We start from the raw sequence: 16,606 nt of genomic DNA on the forward strand, positions 1-16,606 counted from the left end.
AAGACAGAAAGGATCTCCCAGTGTCCTGGAAAGAGCTGACAAAGGGATAGCAGAGCCAAGTGTCCTGGGACCCCTGTTCATAGCAACAGGGAAGCTTACTTGGTGAATAAAGTCCATGAAGAGAGAATGGGCCTTCATCTTGTCATCCAACTGGTGAAGAATAATCAGTGATGCTTTGCTAAACCCAGGTGGTTCTGCTGAAACACAGTAACAAACTTAAACACATAACATACTGGCTTTACAGTAATTACTGCTATTAAAATGAAAACTTAAGAAAAATCTATGCAAAAGGAAAACACCAACCTTTCAATGCAATCATTTATAACATTACCCAAGAGTTTAAAAAATTTAAGAGAAAAATTGTGGAAGTTTGATACAATTCATACCATATTCATTCAAAATAAAATGTTATTACTAGTTTAATCATTTATATCATTCTAGGCTTGACAGCTCAAAAGAAATAGTCAAAGAAAGAAGGTAAACACTGAGGTTTTCTTCCTAAATCTCTAAGGAGGCTTAGCCAACTTGCTAAGTAGGAAATTAGGGAGACAAATGGCTGTTTGAGTCAGTTCCCTGGTACTTGGGAGCCCAGAGTGCCCTGGAGCTGCAGGGAAGGGTAGGAAGGACAGTCGGCGGGAGGCAGGAAGCCTCAGGCACGTGACATGCCAGCCTACACGCTGAGATGTGCACACTGCAGCTCTCAGGGAAATGCACAATTTCTATCAGCCAAATACAGTGAAGCCAAAATGATCATTTAATTGGGGGCTAGTAAATGCCAAACGCTACCTACACCACAGTTTCCTTTTAGAAATAAAATGTTGAGCTAGCCAACGAGGGCTAATGCCTCAGCTTCAGCCAGAACAAGTAGGATTTGCTCCAATCTTCCCTCAGTGTCTGTTCTGAGCCCTTTTCAAAATCTACTACTAGGAACGTTGCAACCTTTTAAAAATACTGAATAGTAATTGTTTCAGAATATAAAAACTATGCTTTGATACGCTTTAATGAAAGAACCAGATGCTCTTCACAGGGGGCTGATCGTGCCGGGATGTTAGTCGGTGTGCTCACCCTCGGGGACAGACGCAACCCACCGCGGGTCCGACGCGGGGTAGTCGTCCATGAGGTCCACACTGATCTGCACAACGGCTCCATCAAGGTCACCGTCGGTGTCACGACCAGAGTGGGAGGAAAGCAATTCGTCGACCGTCATTTGAGCATGACCTAAATCTTTTCTGAAATAAAATGCAAAACAAAGTATTAAAGGAAGCAAAACAATTTTAACTCACCAGGAAAAGGCTAATTATGAAATTAAAGTACCATGTTTTAGCCCAAAGTTCATTATTTTTAGTAACATTTATCTAAAAGGGAGACAATTTTTATGTATTCATATTCAAAAAACATACGCAGTGTGACCAAAAAATACGGCACTGACGCCACTGAGGACGGTAGACCACCCGGGAGCGGGAAGGGGGACAGCTCCCAAGGCCGACCGTGGGGGACACCACCAGTTACAGGCAGGGGAGCCAGGGTGCAGACGAGTGCCGCTCTGGGGAGGAAGTGCGCTGCGACGGAAGGGCTGAGGCACACATCAGAGAACCAACAGCGGACAGGCACTGAGAGGAGACGTCACCATCAGCTCTAGTTTTCCAAAAGGTCATTGTAACCATCACATTGAGAAGGCATTAGATGGGGGTCAGACAGGAGGTGGTACAGTCCAGGTAGATTGTCACTGTGGAAATCCAGGAAGAGAAGACGGCCTGCACCATCACATCAGTGGCTGTGGGGAGGATGGGGACAAGCAGACAGGTGGGACAAAGACACGTGGGTTTGTGAGGTAACTGACAACTGGCTGGACCTGACAAACAAGGATGATCCCCCCACCCCCTCACCGTACTCTGAGTAAACGCGTGGACGGTGGCACTTGGTGCTGGGATGGGGCAGAAGTGGGAGGACAAGCTTTGGAGACAAGCACAGAGCTGGATCCCAGGCGCCCGTGGGACATGAGCTGCCTTCAAACACTCCCCTGTGTATGGCCGGAGCCCCACGGGCTCTGGTGTCCTCGGCACATGGAGCCAAAGGAGGAGGAGAGACTAAGCAGGGAGCAGTGGGGAGTCTGGGGGGGCGACAGCCCATCATCCACCAGACAACCTTCCAGTAGCTTAGCTATAACAGGAACAAAGAGATGGGGGTGGTAGCTCAAAGGAGGACACAGACTTGTCTTTTTAAAAATGGCAGATTAAACACGACCTATGTCCCAGGAGGAGCCAGCAAAAGAAGGGTCGAGGACAGAGAGGAAGAACTGGAGAGTAGGGTCAAGGGGCAGGAAATAGTGGCTTTGGGGACAGACAGCACACTCCCTCCTACTGTATTTTGCCGTGTATAATGCACTTTTTTTGCTCAAATTTGTGAGGGAAAAATAAAGATGTGTGTTATACATGGGTAGTACTAATTTCGTATGTATACAAATATTTTTAATTCTTTTATGTTCATATGCTGAAAGTGTAACTCTAGAAATCAGTAACGATATCCGTATGCAAAATAATATCCTGGAATACAATAATGATGGAACAGTTCTAGGCCATCTATGATGCATAAATACCATAAATTTGTTACCGTTACAGAAAATTCCCGGTACCTTTTCTGTGTTCTTGTATTTTGTAATTATTTGTTATATAACATTTCTTGTACCATAATCTGTTAAAAAATAAATGCTAAAATTCCTTTATAATACAAAATACAAGTACCTAAATGTAAACAAATAAAGATTTGAATTAAAAAATGGAAAGATTTAGTTCTTGAAAGTTTGGACCAAAACCGTGGGTGCGCATTATACACGACAAAATAGGTTGTTCACAGGGTAGGGAGAGGAGGCAGGTGAGTCTGTAGGGAGCCCTCTGCTGGGGTGGGGTGGGGCGCAGGGCTCTGAGGGCCTCTATTACCTCTGTGAAGCATAAGGCTCAGTCAGCTGCTGAGGAGGGAGGAGGGAGGGAAATGGCAGGTGGAGGACATTAGGACAGGGCTTCAACGGTTTCTTGGTAGACCAGGAGACGAAGCTGACTAGAGTAACAGAGAAACTGCTTAGAAGTGTGAAAGGCTGGGTGGGAGCTACAGGTTATAGGATACAATGTTGACTATGGCAAGTTCAATAGATAATCAACTATTTTAATCAATAGAACTAGTCTCTTAAACTCTCATGAGCAGAAGATTTTGTATGTATATTTAGTTAAGTAAAATGAAAATCAAATACAAAAATTAATTTCAAAGAAACAATGCTATAAAAACAGTAATATGACCTCAGCAAAAAGCTAAACAGATAGCATCTCAGGGCGCTGTCTTCCAATTTTGACCCCCGCAGAGCATCTGACAATGCCTGAGGACAACTTTGGTTGTCAGAAGTTGGGGGGAAGGATGCTACTAGCATCAAGGGGAGAAGGCAGAGATGGTGCTGAACACTCTATAATCCACAGGATGGCCCCACGACAAAAAATTATCTGTCCTCAAATGTCAACAGTGACGAGGTTGAGAAATCCTGCCTAAACTATTACAATTTCATCCTAATTCTTTAAGACTACTGGCAGACACTCCCTCAGAAATGACTACTGGCAGCCTCCCAGGACTTCAACCGTGCTAACCCGGTGATCAGATGCTCAGCTATGGTGGGGCCACAGTAACCCACCATCCCTCAGGTCACTATGCTCAGGACTCAAAGTCAAGGACCCCTTTCCATGCTTAGTCGTCTCCTAGGAAACATTTAGAAATGGCTATACTGCGTTGAATGGTGTCCCCTCAAAACTCGTCCCCTAGAACCTCAGGAAGTGACCTCATTTGCAAACAGGATCTTTGCAGACGTGATGAGTTAAATAATGATGAGGTCACCCTGGATTACGGTGGGTCCTAATCCAATTACTGGTGTCATTATTAGTAGCACACATGAAGGCAGATATACAGGGAAGAAAGCCAATGTGACAAAGTGACAATGGAGACAACTGGAATGATGTGTCCACAAGTCAAGGAATACCAAAGAATGCCAGCAAACACCAGAAGCTGGGAGAGAGGCAGTGTCCCTGGAGCCTTCACAGGGAGTGTGGCCCTGCTGCCACCTTCACTTCAGACTTCTAGTCTCCAGAACTATGACAGAATAAATGTCTGTTGTTTTAAGCCACCCAGATTGTATCTTCTTACAGAGGCCACAGGAAATGACTGCAACGACCACTGAGTCTTGCTGCATTAGCACTTACATTTTCAGATGCCACAAATCTGGCAAAAATTGTTAATTAAAGGAAAACCTGCAAGACAAGATCATGGTATTTTAACGCAAATCTTGGCAGTTGGACTGAACACCACACGACAGAACGAGGTTGAAGAAAACTATTTGGAAACAGAAGCGAAGACCCTGTGTACGTGCGCCATCTCCTGGGTAAGAAACTCAGCTCAGCAGACCAGACGGCACAGCATGTTCAAGTGGTGACAGCTCTGTAGAGTGTAACTGCCATCCCTCCTGTGACAATGAGCCACTAGGGGTCAGATACCAACCACTCTGAGTGGGACGAGGGGATCAGCAGCCGAGAACTGGGGACGTGGAGGTGGCCACTCCTGAATGTTCCTTTGAAATAAAGATCTGCTGGAGAAGCTAATGACCCTTCATGCACTCAGCTCTGTCCACTCATCGCTCCCAGAGAAACAGGTCAGAAAGTTAGGGCTTCTGTCCAGTCTCACGCAGCTAGTTAGGGGCGGAGCATGGCTGGATCACAACTTTCCCGAGTGTGTGTTTATTCAAATATGAACGTACTGCACCTCGTTAGGCAGGCACCAGAGTACATGGTCTGCAGGATACATGTCGAGGACAAAGTGAAATGACTGAAGTCATCTGAAAACCACAGGGATTAGTCAGCAGGTATGACAGACACTCTCCCTCTGCACGTACACTCCCTGTGAGTGTCCTCCCACGGGGCTCCCCCGAGATTTGCCCTTGCCCGTGGGACAGGGGCAGATGGGACCCATGCAGAGACAAGAGCGCGTGTGCACCGAGGCTTCCTCTCTCGCCAATTCGGGAACCCCGATACGTGAACAAGGCTAGGGGAGCTGCTGGAGGAGCCAGGTGGTGCAGACAGACGCGACCAGCCACAGCCCCAAACGTGAGGAAGTCTAGCTGGGACAGCGGGCAGCTGGCCACACACGGGACCAGTAAAACAGCCACCTAAGCCCAACCCCAAACAGCCGGATGGCAGAACCATCAGCTGTATTACATAAGCCACCAAGTTCTGTGGGGATTATCTACACAGTAGACCGCACTAACGGGCCAATCGCCGTCCTTTACGGCACCAACAAAACCTTGTATGCAACCTTGTGCTTTCACATGATGTGTGCCAGCTCACGCTGCCCTCAGGGCCACCACTGTGAATGGCAGTGGACGGGGCAAGGTGCACCATGTTCCCCCAGCCTGGCCGGAGGAAGTGCTGAAGTTCAGAGAAACGTTCCTTCTTAACGGCGCCATTCCTCCAACTTGCTCCCGCCAGTCAACAAATAAGGAGCACAGGTCAGTAAATGTGTCCTCAGACTTAAAAGAAGCTAACATTGAAGAACCTCGTTATACCTGCAATATTGCAGAAAAGCAGCTTTTAGCAATTTGGTTGTATCTTCCTGGGCTCTGGCTTCATTCTTTGGAGAGCTCTCAAAAATCACACTCTGTAAAGTAACAAACGACAATTTAGAGGTGCAGGTATCAGCAAATTCTTAATTATTGGACTAAAAACGACCCACCTATGACAGCAACAACACAGGTACACAAGCTGTTTACCGTACTCTCTATACTGATAGTTCACATACATAAGACACTTAATGAAACAAGACAAAATGTACCATGCGAACAACCAGAGTCCTACAAAAAAGGTATATATAATTGAGGGATTATATTGTGAAAAATGATTTGGGGATTTCCTCATAACCAGTGCAAACTTTTTATGGGTTTGCTCTTATACAACTCATCACAATGTATGTTACTAAGCATAATGGTTGATTTCAAACTTAAACAAGGATTTGGAAAAATTTTAAAGAATGAAATACTGTTTCAGCACAGCAGCAGTATCATAAATCCATGATTACAAAAGAATAAAACAAAAAAAAAATCATTACTTTTTGTTGAAACTACCAAATCATTTTAATTTTGAATTAGAGAAATAGTCTATATCTTTCATATACTATTCAAATGGAAATGGCCCCAAACAGTATTATTTTCAGTCTCCTATAAAAGAATGATAAAACCTTACGGATCAGGGGATTTTAGGTTTCAAGACAACAGAAAAAACTTGATGGTTTTTAGCCCCGCCCCCCCTGCCCCCTTAAAAATCATCCCAGAATAACAAGAAACACCACCACCCAAACATTGGTGATTCGAACCAGAACACAAGAAGACGGAAAGCAGAAGAAGGAATGGCAAGTGACAGGGCACAGAGACCTCTGTCTGTGGTGTGAGGACAGATCCTGCTGGGGCGCTGAGGGCAATGAGGAGAGACAAGACGACAGGACATGTAGAGTTTCTAGAGAATGGACTCTGGGGAAAAGTGCACTGAAAGGCATTTACAGAGATGCTGGTGGGTGTGGGAAGATTACGCCAGATACACATAAGCAAATATAAAATGAGTGCATTACACACTCCAAGACCACACGACATTGTGTAATAAAGTAAATGTAATCAGCACATAACTTGACTCAGTGAGCTGTAAACAATATTCATATTATCACCTAATGGAAAAAAATTATACTGGGATGATCGAGGCAGAGAAAGGAATAAAGTTACCCCAAATTCTCATCTTTTGTAATAGGAGATCAACAGATGTCTAATATTGGTGAATTAGGACACAGCAACATATGCATGTTACTTAGAAATACAGAGGACAAAACCAGAAGAAACAGCTAAAAGACTTAAAAGTAGTTGCTTTTGGGAAAGAGGACAAAGAGGGTGAGGGAGATAAAAGAACTAATGTTTTCATCACAACTCTTTTAAAACTGGCTGACTTTTTAAAACATTTGTGGGAAATACTCTGAAAAAAACTGTAAAATCATACCGAACCACATTACCTCATTGCTTGGTCCAGCAACTGATGATGCTAATGAATCTTCGAGGTCTTCTGCTAACATGGACACATTTTCCCGTGGAGTAATAGACACCAACCCACTGTTTCTAGAAAAAAGGATAGGAACACCACCACAGGAACCAGCTCCTAAAATCCTATCTCCTAAAAGAAAGGAAAACACACAATTACACAGAACAGATCAATGCTTTACCACCCTAAACAGAAACCATTCTGAGAGACTGAGAACATTTTCTTTTCCTTTACAATTTTCCTCCTCCTTTGAACTCCCTCTCTGGATTCCAGATCACACGTCCAGAACCTGTTGCTACTGGAAGCAGCAGGCTGCGTCCTTTAGCTTTTGGACAATAAAAACTAGGCTTGCAAGACAGCAGCAAGTTTAGTGAGCAGAAAACTAAAACAACTCATTCTGCACGGTTCAGAAAAGCAGCTTCGTCAGTCTGATGCAGTCCTCTGGCCCAGTTCTGTCTTGGCTTATTACGAAAGCCAGTGGGGGAAGAAGCCACGCCTGCTCGGTACCTTAGTGCCCTGGCACCCACCTCCCAGCAAGGCTCCCGTGCAGGGGCTACAAAATCTACTTCCAGCCAGCCTGCTGCCCGACTTTTAGGTAAACAGCCTCCCGGAACCATCCGCGTGGCTTTGTGTCACTCCTGGATGGCTCTCCCCACCCCAGCCCCTATTTCAGCCGCTGACAATTCTTCTTCCCAAGGGGTCTGGACACACTTACTTAAGGACAGCTCAGAGTAAGTCACTCCCACTAGGAATAAGCCATTTACCTCAGCATCAGTCCCTTTCTTTTTGGCCTCTGCTGGGAAAAACGTTACTATTTTTTGCCCATACATGTAACAGTCTGGGAATTCTATTATCCCGCTGGTTTTTCAGTCGAGTTGTGACTTCAGCTACTACAGGTGTGGTACAGAATGTCTCTAACACCTGGCAGCATCGTGCTTGAAGCAACCCTTACAGGACAAGCATGACTAAGGAGCTCACTAACCCTGCTTTCCGAAACTGGCACTGTACCTTGTGAGTTAAAGACAATCTTCTCCTGAGGGACAGAAAACTTCCCGGTCCCCGTGGAGCACACATAGATGGCGCTTTCGGTGTACAGACAGGCGGTCCGCACTGAAAAGTCGGGGACCATCAACCGACATGCAACCGAATCTTCAGACTGAAAATTCAATTTAACATGATATTTAAGGAGAACTGAAACAAAAATGCTTGTTTGTGTGATTTCAGAATTCATACTTTTATACACTACCTCATAAAAATGATAAAATAATTCACTGACTGTCCTTATGAAAACCTAAATGCTACCCACGAGATGACTGACAAAATATGATAAAATCAGTTTATAAACATCAATTAGAGAAATTCATTTGTTGAGCTGCAAATAATTAGCACATTTTGAAACCATTTCCATGGTGATAAGATTTTAACCAGAAGCCGATTAAGTGTTAGAAAATACAAGGATTAATTCATTGTATTTATTTTAGAATTGGCTGGACCTTTATAAATGATCCCTGATAAACACTGTGGTTCTGATTTCACTGTCAACATATCAAGCACAAGAAAATTGAGTCAATTTGCTCAGATATAAAATCAGAAGCAGAAATAGAAATAAGATCTAATTATAGTTGACCCTTGAATAACACAGGCTGGAACTGCAGGTCCACTTATTTGTGGATTTTTTTCAGTAAATATATTGGAAGACGTTTGCAGATTTCCTTACTACCGTGAAGCAAGCAATCGTCTGTATAACACTAAGCTGCCATAAAGCAATCATGTTGCTGCCTCATCATTACCAATGCATAAACCTATAAATAAATACGAATTTATTTTTCATATTATCTTTTCATTTCAATGTCTAGTGTTAGTAATACGTGTCACATCTACAGGGTTTTGAATCACATAAGAATATTTTTGTAGGTCCTGACAGATAATTCATCCTGCGACCAGATAACAAATTTACTATATTAATAGAGTACAGTACTGTGAATATATTTTCTCTTCCTTAGGATTTTTCTTAATAACATTTTTCTGAAGTTCACTTTATAAGAATACAGTGTATAATGCATACAACATACAGAATATGTGATAACAGACCATTTCTGTGATCAGGAAGGCTTCCAGTCAACGGTAGGCTACTACTACTAGTTCAGTTTTTGGGAGTCAAAAGTTATACATGACTAACATGGGGGAGGGGTGCCGAAATGGGGGTTGAGGCCCCCAACTCCCACGTTGTTCCAAAGGTCAACTATAAATAAAATTAGCAAATGCTGAAAATGATATACTGTTTATTAATGAAGAAATTTTACAAATAAAACATTAAAAGTGGTACCGTTTTTTTTATTGTCAAATTATATTGTTTATACCCGTTTGCACTGTCTGAAATTTTAACGCAGAGCATGTTTTTCTTGCACAATCAGGTTTTTCCTCCTGATTATAGTTATTAAACAACACATCTGATTGTTACCAAGCTTCGAATTAGACATCTTTTAATCGTTTACATGAACTTTGATGAGCATATAATGCCTACAAATATAATCCTACTTTGAGCAGAAAGGGAATTGTTCTGTATTATACAGGCTCAAAACCAAACCCCAATTCCTATCAAGTTTCTTCCTGATTTTCACTCTGCAGCTCTTCATCAATATTTTCTTTCTACTCAATAATGTAGAAATGATAATCCCTTCACAGAGCTAGAGCAGAAGAAACAAACTGCTTGCTGTCAGTTGCTTTGCCTCTCATTTCTCTTGAACTACGGTTGAGCAAAGGAACAAGTCTGAGATGGCAAATATAATGCAGTGTTTAAAAAGTAGCTTTTTAAAAGTATACCCAAACCCTGCCAATGATGTGCTCAAAGATTTTGACCTTGCAATGGTTAGGGAAAGAAAACTCAGTATGTTTTAACTTACAGATAGAAATCTTACCTGAAAAGGTGGATTATACTGAGTAACTTCTACAGTTACTGCATCTGACATTTGGGAGCCATTATCTTCCACTGTTATCACAGAGTAATAGATGAGACATGGAGTGTCTGCTGGGTGCCACGCTGCCGCCAAAATCAGGAGCCCATCGCTAATCAATGCAAAAGAAAAACCTATAGTCTCTTTGGAAAACGGCCTTGTGGTTTCTTATGCAGGTAAAAATACACTTACCGTCTGACCTAGCAATGCCACTCCTAGATATTTACCCACGAGAAGTAAAAACTATGTCCACACAAAAACTCACATGTGAATGTTTGTAGTGCCTTCACTGGTAACTGCCCCAAAGTGGTAACAATCGAGCAGTCTTCAACTGCTAAACAGATAAACTCTAATAAATCTATACAATGGACTAAGCAGTAGAAAGGAAGAAACTACTGAAGAAACATGAAACGCTAGGTGAAAGAAGGCAGACTCAAAAGGTTCTAAACTGGATAGTTCCATTTATATGGCATTCCAAAAAGGGCAAAACTGTAGGGACAGAAAACACTTCAGCGGCTGCCAGGGGTGGAAGTAGGTTACAAAAGGGAACGAGGCAATCTGGGGGGTGATGGAACCATTCATACCTTGATTATAGTTATGGTTAAATAACTGCATTTGTAAAAACTCGGACAAAAATTTATGGTATTGATAAAGATGGTACTGTAAATGTATTTTTCTCTTCCTTATGATTGAATTTTACTGTATGTAAAATGTAACTCAATAAATCTGACTTTAAAAAAAGATCAACCAATGAGCTACTGCAGGATGTGGCTAAGTGCACCCCTCAGGCCAAACTGTGCCCAGGCGAATTTTTGTGAATGAAGCTTTATTGGTCACAGCCATGCCCACCTGTGTACTGTCTGTGGGTGCTTTCATGTTGCCACTGGTGGGGTAGACTAGCTGGAATGAAGACCACATGGCCCCCAAAGCCTAAAAAAGGTAGTTTTGAACCCTTCACTGAAAAGGCTGCCAAACCCTGATCTAACCTGTTCTTCAAAGCTTACTTTTTTCCAGTGTAAAAACATTTTGTTTTTAATTTTAACAATCAGTTACAGAAATTTAAGCTGCTGTACATGTAAAAACAAACCTTTTTCCATCTTAAAGCTTCTATACTTCTCTTAAGTGTATCAAGGTGGTTGTACCCACAAAGCATGAAATGAATTAAATGGTCTCTAATCTCAGCCCTTCCAAAACATTTACTAGCATTATTAGCAACTTTCCTTCAAGTCTCAGAAATAATAACAGGGTGGCAAGCACCTTCTACTGACAACTAGAAGAAAGAAACCAAGCTCATGACTAACATGCCATTTCCAATTACGCAATCCCAACATGGCTCTCAGCTTCCTTCTCCTGTTCTCCTCTCGCAGCTGGCCCAATCTGTGACATCCTGGCAGTGACCTAAAGAGCTAACAGATGACATGTAAGAACATTACACAGAGCGCGCCCTCTCTGTGCCAAGTGGGGAGGGACACTGGGTCACACCTCCAGTCAGCCTTTACATTGATGTCCCTCTAAAGACTGCAGCATATGAGCTGAAAAGTGCCCATGGAGTCACAGACACCATCTGACAGCTACGATTCCTGAGGGAGTGGTGCTAGGACCAGATTTATTTGACATCTTATAAACAACTTCATGTTTGAAAACCCTTGAAACTATTTTAGGTGGTAAAGATGTTAGGAAGATAATCACAATTTTGCCCATCAGTAAAAATTTGACAAATGTTTATGGGAGTATATATATTAGGTAATACATTTAAGATTTAAAAAATCCAAACTTTACATCTAAAATGAAGCTCTCAACTTTGTGTTGGGAGTAATCTAGTGAAAGAATTGCTAAGCCTAGCGACTGAAAACACAAGCCCAGGTTGAAGCCGTGGCCGGAATGAGCACCAGGAAGACAAACAGTCTCAGAAGAAACACCCTGTACAGGTCACTGGATCGAGGACGTAAGGGAGTGGGGGCGGGACAATGTGGAGTAAAGGTGGGTCAAGGGGACAATGGACCTCGTTGGCATGACAACACGGGGGGAGGACAGCCCTGCTCTGCCCAGCAGAGCACCTCCTCAGCATGGGTCTCTAACCCGTTCTGAAAACTGAAGGTGAAAATGTTCTCATCCTGTGCTCACAGTGGGCTGTGTCCTAGCAGCACTTGGAAATTTCTGAAAGTCCAGTAAAAATAAACAAAAATAGGTCAACTGTATTTATTTAACGTGTTTATGGAAATCAAATAGACACTGTTATTTTTACTTCTTTGGTAGTTTATAGACGGATCCTACTGAGAGTCTCAATAGCCCAAGAGAGAAAAATTATACAGCGGAACTGTAATGTCCTTCTAAGAAATAAGTAGAACTCACTCCATTAAACTAAGTTACTCTAAAACACCTAAAAAGAGTCCTCAACTTCTGGGAAGTTGTGTTTTGAAGGATTACAAATCGTATACTTGCATTCCTTCTGAACTTCTTCACAGAAAGCACATTACAAATGGTTTTCAAGTTCTGAATCACCGTTGGTATTGAAACTAAGTACTAACTGGAAAAGTCAGCTTTGTCAGACTACCCTGGAATCCCAGGCACTGGTCAGAACACCGTTTCTAAGAGCAAATGTACTGAGTATGAGGCAGCCTCGAGTGCTAGCGGGCGTGCCAAGACAAAGCCTCGCCCCATCCTTCCTTCCCTCAATCCAGTCGTGCACACAGCCTGGAGAAGTGGGGCCAGTCCCCCCAGGAGACAGATGACAGCATGGAGCACCCACGGCGGCGGGAAAGGCATCTCTTAGCAGTGGGAAGAGAAGCCGCAGCTGAGAGCAGAGAGGACGGGACTCTGCGGCAAAGGACACGTGTACGAGCAAGAACAACAGCTGGAGGTGAGAACTGCCTTACTCCTCCAGTGAACTAGCACCTCTGGATACAGAACGCAAACCATTTAGGGAGGTCTCAGTTAATGTGGGAATACTGGCATCTGAACAGCGAGACTGCTCGTCATTTTATAACAGACATCAGTTTATTCTTTCAGACAACTACCTACGCTCTATATGACAGATAGACTGCTTACCAGTTTTGGTTCAAATCCAAATAGCGAACGTTGACCCCTTCCTTAATGGCTTCGTAGTTACTTTCAGATCCCTGAAGGAAAACACCAGCAACATCAGCTCCAGAGCACAGGCATGATTTTTCACCTTTGTGTCCCCAGCCCCGCCCAAAGGGCCTTATCTGCAGGAGCTCAGTTACTGAACGAATAATGCCTGAATTTTAGAAATTAAGTCAGTCAGCAGGTTCCAAAGTCTAGAGACTGACTTCCCCGTTTCTGTTCTTGGGTGGCTGAAACCTGTGTGTCTATGTGACACTGAACTCTGCTCTCCCGAGTACAGCAGCGTCCTCCTGTGCCATCAGCGTGCCATGGGCACGGTGTTGCCGCTCCTTACCCAGACGGCATCTGCAACATTCTCCTTCAGGACTCTGCTTATCTCCCAGTTGAGCGCTTGTTTCTCTGAACACTCATCCAATTCCCATTTACTGATGTTCACATTTGTCAGGGTATAAAAGCTTGATCTCTCTTTATCCCAAAGGACACCTGAAAGCTGTATGGAGGAGAAAAAAGTCAAGTTTATAGATGAAATTCTCATGTTAATGAACTGTTTTTCTGAAATTCAACCTGCATCTACTTGGTGACTATTTGATTAGTAGCCCTAGCAGAAGTCTTTATTTAGGACTCAAAGGAGGGAATGACCCTGAAGCAGCCCTTGTGGCCAGGTGGGATTTCAGGAGGGAACACACAGGCTGGGCCCACAGAGAGCAGCGCTGGGAGCGGGGACCATTCAGGCAGTTGCAAAGAATGAGAAGCAGTCCTGTTAATTGGAATGCAGATTACAAGTAGAAAAGCAAAAATAAGGTTCAAATGGAAATAAGGTTCAATACGGACAAGCAGAGGGTTCTTCTGAATGTGAGTTTGTAAACCTGGTAAGCAAGGGAGGTATGAGCAACGGCCTTTGAAGACAAGAGCTGTGTTACAGGAAAGCGAATGTGCCAGGCTTGTGTGCGCTTGGTTACATGTGGGTATGCTCTTTTGCCTTTTAAGTACAGGTGTGTTTAAGTGACTGTTTCCGATTCTCCTGCACTGTGACTCCAACCACTAATGGGATAGAGGGTCAGCAGTGAGGGAACTGGACTGGCACCAAAAACCCAGGGAAATATTCCCAGAGTGCAGGTTAGGGCATATAGTGGAAGCAGAAAGATGGGGGTGGAAATGAGATATGACAGAAGTGAAACCTACAGCATCTGGGACCTAACGAATCTGCTAAAGGAGGTAGAGACACCCCCCCGCCCCAATCCAGGTTTTATACCTGGGTCACTGCAAATAGTGACAGTGTGTTAACAGAAACAGACAGGTAAAAGAGAAACGAGTTTTGCAGGCTAACGTGTAGTCAATAGAAGAGGAGAGGGAATCTGAGCAGCGTGCTTTTAGACATGTGAAGTTTCGGTTCAAAGCCCGAAACTGACAGCAAGCTCAGATGAGAGGGCGATGGCTCAGTAAAGACGACATGCGCCCAATTCAACCATGCTGGGCACGGGTCTGCCACTGACTAGTTCTGGGATCTTGCCAGTTCACAGAGCCTCATGGGAGCCATCTCCTCGTCTGCCCATTGGAGAGGAAGCTCTTTCAGTTATGGGTGGTCATAAAATCACAGGAGATAACAAATACGGAGCACTGACAGAGAGGGTACTCCGTAAACGTCACCAGAACGGTCCCTTCACTATTCCCAAGCACAGCGAGGAAGCCTAGGTGACAGACAGATGTGACTGCCCCACACAGACAGCTGCAGTCATGGCAGTGGAGGATACACTTTTGGCTAAATCTAGAAAGCAAAGTGCGAGGGGGTTAGTATAAACTCATTTGATCATAATAAAAATGTTTCACTGAAAAGATTAAAGATTTTGTTTCACAAACACTACGCATGTAGGAGGCAATACCAACTTCCTAGGAAACATCCAACTTATTGATTTCACTTAGAAACAAACTGGTAAAACAAAGTTATTTTATCAACTTACTATTAGGTCGCTATTAGGAGATAAAATTCCCAGAAGAGAAGACACCTTCCGGCTGATCCCTGAAAGCACACCTTGGCCGTGAGGCAGAGCGTGCTGATGGATCTTCCCTAAGCTTTCCGGTGTCAGCCGAACCAGCTGGCCTCCCGAGGAGGACAGAATAAAGCTTCCTCCCTGTGACCAAAGATTGTGAAATTAGTCCAGTTAAGCATCTGACAGTAAGACAATCAACACAAAATGCTCTGATACCGAGAAAAATCATCTGTACCTCAAATTTAAAATTAAAAAGCAGTGCTATTTTATTAAGATAATTCACTTATGAATCCATTCTCTTAGTATAATTAATTCTACACAGAAAAACTCTTGTTGTAGTTCTGGTTTTCAATTACATATTTTTTTAATTCTGATTTTTAAATTATAAGTTCACCATATTGCAGGTTCAACAAATCAAGCATCAGGTTTTATTTCTTCGGGAAACCGGCAATCTATGTTAGCAAACCATTCTTCACAGTGGTTAAGAGCTTTTAAGTCGCTCTGAAAGAAGTGACTGCCACTCGCTATTGTCCATTGCTGGTGTTTTATGGCCCTAGGAGAGGAGAAGGACTTCCTCAAACCCTAGGCCCTTCCTTCCTTCCCGTCCCTTGCTGACCCCTCCGTGGCCTGTGTGGCCTGCTCAAAACCCTGCACATTCAGTCACTCAAATCCCACTTCCAGGCCACATCACAGCTGTGCAATAAATGTAAAGGAACATCCATCATAGATACCTGCACTGCAGTCAGGAAATTGTAAGTCTTATCACCTCCTGAATCTACGAAAGTCTCTGTATAGGTGTCTTCACCAGCGAGACTTGGCCAATAGCGGATGGAACCTTCTCTGGTGGCAGCCATGACAGCAACAGCCTCAAAACAAGAGCAAAACCGTCAGCGATCACAGTAACAGAGGACCTGGTACCTGGGAGTCTGATTAAACTGATATAAAGAAACCAGTTTCAAATCAAAGTTACTATTTGATTAAGAAAAATGAGAAATAAAAATTCCATTCTGTTTTAAAAATGATCCTACAGTAAAAACTGCCTTTTCTCTTTGGTTGTACAGCTCCACGACTTTTACCACATGTAGACTCATGTAACCACCAGCACACAGTCAGGATGCATGACAGTTCCACTGGCCCAACTCCCTAGACCTACCCCTTTATAGTCACAGCCTCCCCACCCTAACTCCTGGCAACCACCGTTTCCATCGTCCTCGTTTCCTCTTTCCAAGAATGTTAAACAGATGCAGTCGTGTAGAACACAACCTCTGCCACTCGATTATTTCACTCGGCACAATGTCTGGCCTTCATCCGTCTGTCATTGCTGAGTGGGCTCCCGTCCTATGGGTGAGCCAGTTTGTTCATCCAGTCACTTGCTGAAGGACGTGCATGACCACCTCTGTCTATCACAAATAAAGCTGCTATGAATTCACGTACTGCTTCTGTGTGAACCTGTTTTAACCACTCGAAGGAAAATCGGCAG

The 16,606-nt window shown here is 43.5% G+C and overlaps 1 protein-coding gene across 3 annotated transcripts in view; it reads right to left on the reverse strand.

Moving 5' to 3' along the window:
* The window catches only part of NUP133 (nucleoporin 133), a 50,908-nt gene that overhangs the window by 26,459 nt on the left and 7,843 nt on the right, over nucleotides 1-16,606 (reverse strand). For 2 of the 3 annotated variants that reach the window (XM_074316422.1, XM_019754780.2), the window contains exons 5-14: nucleotides 15,858-15,992; nucleotides 15,097-15,267; nucleotides 13,473-13,628; nucleotides 13,103-13,173; nucleotides 10,019-10,166; nucleotides 8,109-8,256; nucleotides 7,075-7,232; nucleotides 5,591-5,682; nucleotides 1,066-1,229; nucleotides 100-197 (exon numbers count right to left, since the gene is read on the reverse strand). In XM_074316422.1, coding sequence (XP_074172523.1) covers nucleotides 100-197; nucleotides 1,066-1,229; nucleotides 5,591-5,682; nucleotides 7,075-7,232; nucleotides 8,109-8,256; nucleotides 10,019-10,166; nucleotides 13,103-13,173; nucleotides 13,473-13,628; nucleotides 15,097-15,267; nucleotides 15,858-15,992 — 1,341 coding nt within the window. The remainder of the gene's footprint in view (nucleotides 1-99; nucleotides 198-1,065; nucleotides 1,230-5,590; nucleotides 5,683-7,074; nucleotides 7,233-8,108; nucleotides 8,257-10,018; nucleotides 10,167-13,102; nucleotides 13,174-13,472; nucleotides 13,629-15,096; nucleotides 15,268-15,857; nucleotides 15,993-16,606) is intronic. The other variant, XM_019754781.2, reaches the window with a different exon arrangement.

Source organism: Rhinolophus sinicus, linkage group LG12, assembly GCF_036562045.2.
Source record: "Rhinolophus sinicus isolate RSC01 linkage group LG12, ASM3656204v1, whole genome shotgun sequence".
Classification (NCBI taxonomy): Eukaryota; Metazoa; Chordata; class Mammalia; order Chiroptera; family Rhinolophidae; genus Rhinolophus; species Rhinolophus sinicus.